The sequence below is a fragment of the Athalia rosae genome, chromosome 6, assembly GCF_917208135.1.
Source record: "Athalia rosae chromosome 6, iyAthRosa1.1, whole genome shotgun sequence".
NCBI classification, from domain to species: Eukaryota; Metazoa; Arthropoda; class Insecta; order Hymenoptera; family Athaliidae; genus Athalia; species Athalia rosae.
The window spans coordinates 12,661,143-12,669,708 of record NC_064031.1 but is presented as its reverse complement, the minus strand read 5'-3'; the positions used below and the strand labels follow the sequence as shown (position 1 = coordinate 12,669,708).

The following is an 8,566-nucleotide window of genomic DNA, read 5'->3' as shown; positions in this document are numbered from 1 at the left end:
ACGAGGTATCGGCGTGGATAAACCGTTTCGATGTTCAGGGTGAGCAAATTTACACTACAAATATCTCCTGGTTGAAAAAAAGGGGGAAAAAAAATCAATAAAAAAATATCAGGAGATGTTAATTTATTTGATACATCGTCTCGTTTCAGCCCATTCGTCTGTATTGGAGGAGGACTGAGAAGAAGAAAAAAAGTTCACAAGTTCATCGGAGGGAGAAGAGAATAACGATAATAATTTAACAAATTTACATGACTTCGCAAGTCTGAATCGTGTGCATTACGTTCCAACCCTTTTCCTTCTTTTTTTTTTTGCTCGCGTGAAATATGAGCTGGGACTCGATGGAGGGTGAGGATAATTAATTAGAAAATTTTGACCTACTTTTAATTATATCACACTTACGTACGTACTGATCTGTATTAATATAATGTAAAATAGTAACGTAAGGTTTTTTAATTATTTTTGTGAATTCTGATAATAATTGAGAAATAAATGATCATTGACCCTAGCAATGGATTATAGTACGTTAATAAATTTGAAACTTTGATAGTAAGTCTCGTAGATTTAATCGAAACGATGTAAGAACAGATAAGAAATTTCTGTAGATAGGAACATGTCCGTCGACAACAAAAGTGCTGGGATTATCCGTAGGGACTGATTCCCGATAACCTTTTGGGTACTATAGGGGCTGTAATAGCGAACTGAAAACTTCTGGACAAGCCAGAATCCGGTAAATTTGAAACAGGATTTACGTAAACGAGGGTAAGGGAAGGGATAAAATTTGCTCCAACGGTTTCGGAAATGAGAAGTTCATCCATTTACAAAGTTCAAACAATATATTTATGGTTCAAATGTTATTCGTATTTCGTACTTTGGGTATAAATCTTGCGAAAGGCATATTTTTTGCAAGCTCCGTGAAAATTTTCGATTTTATCGGTCGGTATTTACAGTCGATCAAAACCTTGAACATAATCGATTCTCTATCGAATTTCGTTAGTCACGTGTCCTGTATTGCGTACCTATTCTTTTCCGGTGTTCATCCCAACAAAACCGTTTCACGGTATTCGGCCATATCATCAAAGATTTCTTCAGTAATTTGCGTTCGATTTTTGGATATTCTATAATCCGAGGTACGTAAAATTGAAAACTTCACGGGAGAAAAATTTTCATTTCAGTTGATGAATGATCTCGATTTTCTTGGGTATTATTAGAAGAACGAATTTCTATTGCAGTAGAATTTCGGCGTGTGTTTTTCACGTCACTTAGAATACGGTAACTTTCCTCATTTTCTAATTCTCATTAGTTTTTTTTTTTTTTGAAAGTTATCGTTGAAAGGTTTTCTGAAACAAAAACGATTCAAACCTAGCCCCAGACACCGATTTTCCTAATCGAAAAATAATTATGTTTTACCAGTTGGTCGGTACTTTCCGACAACGTTAAAATGGCAGACAGTGATCCCTCCTTCGGAACGAAAAGGAAACTGAATGTAGAAGAAAACAACAACAACAACGATTTTCCATTAGACAAAAGTGGTATCGATGTACCGGACAATTCAACCAAATCAACGAAACTCGGCTCTCAGTTGAGCACTTGGTTTGACAGGTGCAAATTAACGAAAACGTCTTCGCCAAAATCTAAAGCGCATACAAAGGCTCAGTGCTGGTCACCCGATGTAGGTCCGAAAATCGCCTCAAGCGGTTGGCATTTTCGCAAAAATCTTTTCGTCAACAACGCCGTACCCGGCAGGGTGAAATGTCTCTCAGAATCCGACATTTTGATACCCACCCCAACGGATAGTTCGAACAATCTTCAAACCGAACTATGCGTCACGGTATTGGATAGGTCAAAGTCAATGGGTGAAAAATTCCCAAGCGACATTCAACGTCCGGACACAATATCCAACGATGATTCCGGCGTCGCCGAATCATCGGAAGATCAACAGGATCCTCAAAGCATGTCTTCCGTCAAAGATCAGACGGGAGAGAAATCATTGGAAGAAATTGCCTCCGATGTAACGCCGACGAAAAAAGAGAAATCATTCGTCGAAATGACAAAGGAATACGAGGTGGCGTCAGAAGCTGTCGAGGAGCCAGTCGCCGATTCGAAAATATTTGAAGAAGAAAAGATCTTCGATTATTCCGAACTGAAAGAATCATACTGGTCAAACGCGAAGTCATCGGGTATCGAAAAACCCTCCAAATGTCAGGATCCAAGCTGCAGTTTTATCGGAGAGCTAGAAAAGCAGGAACATCCGAAATCATCGGACGTAGAAGAATCGTGCATCGAAAAATTGTCTAAAATAAGCGAAACCATAAAAAAAGCACGAAAAGTATTGGCCCAGGCTATGACGGAAGGACAACTTTCCTGCGACGACACGGTTTGCGAGAAACCTTGCGCAAAAAACAAGGAAGAGGCGGAAGATAGTTCGTCTCCAGTAGTGGTGCGTTTATCGCCTCCGCACGAAACTAAATCACTCGAAACCGATCAGTCGGAAGCTGCCCGCATAAGACAAGTTCCAGGTAAAGTTTACTCGTGTTACGTGCTCCACACGATCGGATCAGATTCGTTTAATTTTTAACTTTAAATTAGCTCTGATCGATATCAATGCCGAAAAAAAAAAAATTATCGCCGATCATTAGAAAGTATCTCGTCAATTTCCGCAACGCGTCCTATTGCCTGTTACGCGAATATGAAATTCAACGAATCGATGTAATTATTTAAAATTGCTGAATCGCTGCGCGGCATATAATGAATAGAAAATTATGACTAGGAGTAAAAAGAATCTTCGAGTGGTTTCCAGTGGTACGTGAAATATTTCCAACCTTTTGATCTCGTTCATAGATTGGAAGAGCATCAAATGAGGAAAAAAGAGAAAAAGGAGGTAAGGGAGGATGGGTTCGCAATTATAAACGAGAAAAAGTGGTGAAAATTTTCTCTCGCCTTAATAATTATTACTTATGTGTATTGAGATAATGACTAAAACGAAGAAATGATAATTTTAATGAAGAGATATAATCAAACGAACGTCGTCCGTGTATGTATACCTATGTACTTGAATATACGGTACACAAATATAAACCGTAGGTGTAAACCCATAACATTATAATACCCGGTATAAATATTGATCCAACTTTATACGCGCGTATTATACGATGCCTTGCGATATGGACAAGAATATCATATGATATATAATACATATCTATATATTTATCTGAAAACACAACTAGGTATTTATACCGCTAATGCTGAACATATACAAAATGATCGCGTATTACTGCATTCGGTGTGTACATATCGTACGTATTATACATATGTGTATTCGTATAAATTATATAGACATATAACACACACACGGCATGCGAATACGAAAACGGGTGCAGCTTACTTACACTTTGTGTTAGCCGCGGGCTGCTGTAGGCAGAGATTAACGCATGGAAACGGTAGATAAGAAAATTAAACATCAGAAGCATAAGATTACCAAAGCCAATTTTGGCTCACCATGTATAACTTGTACCAAAACCCGTTTGGTCCATACCTATAACAGCGTTTCCTCCGCATAACTTGCGCGTATAAAAATACCTGCTCGCTGATAAACGTTTGCAAATTCAGTGTTCGATATCCAGATACTCCGGGAATACGTATGTACAGGGTGGGGTATTCGACTTGATGGCACACCCGAATGTCTCGCGAGCTAGACGTTTTTCGGAAAGATGGCTCGTACGAAAGATATTCAGCTTCGGAAGAGAAACGTAACGGTGTTGCAAACCGCATATTTTCTCCCTCAATTTGTAAATTAAATATGAAAAAAAATAAAGGCCCGACAGAAAAATTATTCGAACAAAAGTTGTTCGTTTTCATGCCCAGATCGCAAAATTGATGAAGAGAATATTGGTTTTCATTCCAAGAACCGACTGTGACCCTCAAATGAAGCAACGAAGTTACATTTTCCCTTTGAAAGTCAAATATCTTTTGCGTCGAACATTCTCTCGAAAAACTTCTAGCTGGCGAGATATTCAGGTGCGCCAAGTCAAACGCCCCACCCTGTACTGTACGTAAAAATGATCAGGTGTACGAATAACGCGTTTGTGCATCGAATGACAATAACGGCAACGGCAACAAAGCAAATGAATAACTATTTATTATTCTAATTTTTGAATATCATCAAATTATTTACCGATGAAAAGGCGAAGAAAATTTTACTTTACAATTATTTGTTCGCAGGTGTGCCATTCCCGCCATCGCACAAGTTAACCGTCGCAGAAGTATTCGATTCACGAACAGGTAAACCACGGCCGGACATCCTCAAACAGCATTTTATTCTCGAAGGACGAATCGACGAAGCTGCGGCATTACGAATTGTAACCGATGGCGCGAGTCTACTTCGTTCGGAAAAAACTATGATCGACATAGAAGCCCCGGTAACAGGTGAGTCCATCTCTCAATTTCTCACCTTTTCCTATTCCCCTACTGTCGGAGTAACTCGTGTTCATTGAGTACAGCGAAGAGATACGGTATACGCGATATTATTAGTTGACTTTAGTAAAACGATTCTCATAATTAAATTTACGACACGTTATTATCCATTGACAAACAAAGTCGTTAAATGCTAAAGATATCTCGGGACAAGAATCATCAAATATAAACTGAAACGTGCTGCACCACACCGCTATACACACACACACACACATGATTTTACGCATATGTATGCCTATACGAGATCCTGGTATCTACCTATACGATATAAATACATCATAGCTAAACTACCTTGAAAATGATGATTTTTCAATTCTTACCGGATGCCAATGAGAAGTCGTCACGACAACGTGACTGCCGCCGCGTTCGTGTCCGAAAAAAAGGTTGAAGTTTTTTTTTTCTCTAAATTAAAGAAACAAAAAAAAAAAGAAAAAATGAAATAAATAAAGAAAATCTGGCGAGAACGAAGAAGAGAAATAACTTTGAAAAATAACTCAAAGAAACCAGAGAATCAAACCGTAAATTTTTGTTTGTTTTTTATTTTTCTTCTTTTATCTCTTCCTATATTTATTTATTTTAATTTCGTTTTATATCAATCTTTTTTTTTTTTTTTCTCTTCTCTTCTTTTAACGGACCGAAAAGAAATACCTGTCGTTAAATCCTTTCCGCGCAACACACGAAGCGCGGCGGCGGCGGCGGCGCGGAGGAATCTTTCATGTGACAGGAAAAGCTTGAAATTTAATCACCGCGACATCCAATGACGAGACAAACGGCTTTTACGATATATCTACGCGCGTCTCTACCTATAAACGCGATATTGGTTTAAAGAATTTTCGAGCGCAACGATAAAAAAAAAAAGAAAAGAAAAAGAAAAGAAAAACTTACGTGAAGGTAAAGAAAATAAAATAATGCAACATAAAAATACTGGGGAATTCTTTTGCATTCGCGTTTCCCATTTGCATTTATCGTTTGCACGGTGCAGCTCCACTTCCGGTACAAAGATGTTATACGAACTCGTGGAAACGTAGTCGGTGTACGCCCGGCCGCGTTATAGTTTCCGCTTATTGGGTTAACGGGCCGTCGAAGATGAAAGGTCGAAGTTCGCAGGGAGTACGATGCGGAGGCGTGAATAATTTACAATTTTCACGACGCTCGGCAACCGGTTCGGAATACACGTTCTTTTTTTGTCATCTCTTTTTGTTTTTTTCTTTTTCTTTTTTACACGGATTTTTTAGTTTCTCTATTCTTTTTACTCTCATTTTTATCACCGCTACCTTTGAACTTATGGTACCTGACTATGTCCGGTAAAGTTTTCAATTCATGAATTCAATAAGCGCGCAGTATTGCAGGCGTTGCAGGGACATACATCATGTACCCGATAGACTTTCGTAATCAAGGTAAAAAAATTTTTTTTCTTCTTTTCATTTTGAAATATGGAGTATTGAAGAACGCGTTCAGTTTTTCTCGAAGAAACGATACACGTTCACTAGTTGGTTAACGTTACTATTATTCCATAGATATACAGTAATTTCCGTGTGTAATTTTAGAATATCGCTTGCGTAAAATACGTGTGCGAAATTGAAAACAGGGTTTCGAGATAAGAGAATGAAAAACTTTACACGTATATTACCTAATATTATACGAGCGGATCGCTTGTTCACGTCGCTCGCACTTTGTCACCTAGGATATATGCGCGTAAAATCGAAAAGCGTGGAACGGGACGAATGCCAGAGAGCTAGTGAACCGTGAGCCTGTAGGGAGCCAACAGCCGACGAACTCCGGAATTTAATATCAGCTTCTGCATTAAACTTCGAACAACACGAAGCTCGGAAACGGTTTGACAACTATTTTTTGCCACGAGCGAAACAGCTGATTTATACCGATACACGACGACGCGTGGAAGGAGGAACTCGGACGTGCGATGGAATGAAAAAACTAGATCGTGCTCTATTCGTAAATGATTTTTAATCGTAACCCTCGTTACCGCGTGTACGCCCATGCGGACCGTGCTAATTAAATAACGAAAGAGATGCACATGGCGGCAGAGTACAGAGAGAGAGAGAGAGAGAGAGAGAGAGAATTAGGGTTTGCGGTATGTCGCACCATATACGACACCCGCTACTCACCAAAAGGCTATTAGGGTAATGTACCGCGGTTTGGGTTAAGCTCAGGGTTGATATTGGTACTATAAGACACCTAGCGCGGCGTATTCCGGAGTCTAGAGTCTGGATTCTACGTTACATAGGTTAAATAATTTTCTTATGTACCTGTATAGGTATATGTACGTACAGACGCGATGTGGCTGTGCGTATATACAAAGCAGCTGTTGGATCATCCCTTCCATCCAAAGTGGAGACGCGTTCGCCGGTATAATTCGGACAATGACTGCCAGGCGCGTATTTCTCGCGTAGCGAATCCTAATTAAACGTCGGTTTGTCAGTTCCGGATTTTTCGAGTCTTCATTTCTCCGTTCAAGTTAATCAACAACCCTACAGCAATAGGGTTAATTGCATCGTCAAGTACTTCTAAGGTTTCCCCCTATATTTAGCAACGAGCTCAACAAATAAACCCGCAAAACGCAATTATATACCTCAAGACTCGTGCGCCGCGCGTTTCCGATTTCAAGTACTACCCATACGCACACAGGCTATATACCACGTACATAGGGTATGTACATACCTACGTATATATATACGTAGCTGGCTATCATTTACGCATAGGTATATAGGTATATCATTGCCTTTCGAAACATCGACGATTACGTTTTGAACGACTGGAATATCGGTTGCGTACAGAAATATGATTCAGATGAAACTGCTGTGTATAAAAAAAAAATTCTGATTCACTGCAGGCTTCGAAGCGACTTTTTCAAACGAAAAAACAACAAAATTTGATACGTGCATCCAACCTAACGATATGATCAAAAATATAGAATATATTCGGGTTCAAAATTTTTCAAAAACCGAAAGATAGGTCTACGAATACCGTTGAAATCAACTCAAGGAAGGGAATGAAGAGGGGGAAGAGAAAGGATAAATGAAAAGAAAGAGCAAAAAAGTACCAAGTTTATCCATTTTTGCCCGGTCGAAAAGGCATCGGAGAGCCTGGCGCGACGTAAAAAAGAAACCTTGAAGGGTGCACCTTGGGTGTGCCCTGGGGATTGAATACAAAATACCAAGGCGAACCTCTCTCGACGTTAGGTATATCTTTACGTATCTCTATATATCTACATCCGCACATATACGTAGTGGCATATTGCCAAACTCTGCTGTGAAGATTTTATTTTATTTTTTCTATTTTTTCAATGTACTGCAAATAGTGCGTTAGTAGCGACGATACGAAGACACACACACACTGAACGAAAATTTATGCCCTGATGCTGTTACACAGATACGATATAGGGTCAGCCAGGGTGAGCATTGCGGCGCGATAATAGACCTCGAAGTTTCTTAGATCAACGCGTCGCAGATTCAAAAACGATCCCTATCATTTCACCCCCCGATTCCGCTACCGTACGGTTTTCTGCCTCTTTAGTATAACAATCCTCATTTCAACAGTCCGATGATTGATTTTCTTCAGCTGTTTATTTCGTTCTAGTTTTTTTTTTTTTTTTTCTCATCTTCTACACGTTTTGAGAATACACGTATATCCGTTTGACAGGTCCTCAGTAGTGAGAAAAAATTGTATCTAAATGAAACCAATTATTCTATCATCAATTAGTGTCCGGTGTTAGACGTCTCTGATTGTGATACAAGAAATAAAAAAACGTGCTCAAATTTTGCTTGTTCTTTCTTCTTTTGAGGGAAAAAAAAAATTGACTGAAAACACTAGACGATTCAAATTTCTTAATAATTGAAACTTACGCAGAGTGAACCGCGATTCTCCCCTATGAAATTTTTCAACTTATAGCGTGAAATTTTATCCCTGGAAAACCCTGTACCCGGATCTTCGAATCCTTCCTCGCGTCAAACTGTGACCATATTTTTCGATCGCGAGAAAAATTGAATAAACGAAGGACGAGAACGTTGGATTTTTATTTTGTGGTCCGAAGAAAGAGGAGGTGAAAATGTAAAAACAAACTACGAATAAGTAAAAA

The 8,566-nt window shown here is 39.1% G+C and overlaps 1 protein-coding gene across 6 annotated transcripts in view; it reads left to right on the top strand.

Moving 5' to 3' along the window:
* The first annotated feature begins 1,043 nt into the window (after window positions 1-1,043).
* Window positions 1,044-8,566, top strand: part of LOC105690863 (serine/threonine-protein phosphatase 2B catalytic subunit 2-like) — a 65,398-nt gene continuing 57,875 nt past the window's right edge. For 5 of the 6 annotated variants that reach the window (XM_048657371.1, XM_012409007.3, XM_012409005.3 and 2 more), the window contains exons 1-3: window positions 1,044-1,127; window positions 1,411-2,516; window positions 4,219-4,422. In XM_048657371.1, the coding sequence (XP_048513328.1) occupies window positions 1,439-2,516; window positions 4,219-4,422 (1,282 nt within the window). In that variant the 5' untranslated portion in view covers window positions 1,044-1,127; window positions 1,411-1,438. The remainder of the gene's footprint in view (window positions 1,128-1,410; window positions 2,517-4,218; window positions 4,423-8,566) is intronic. The other variant, XM_012409008.3, reaches the window with a different exon arrangement.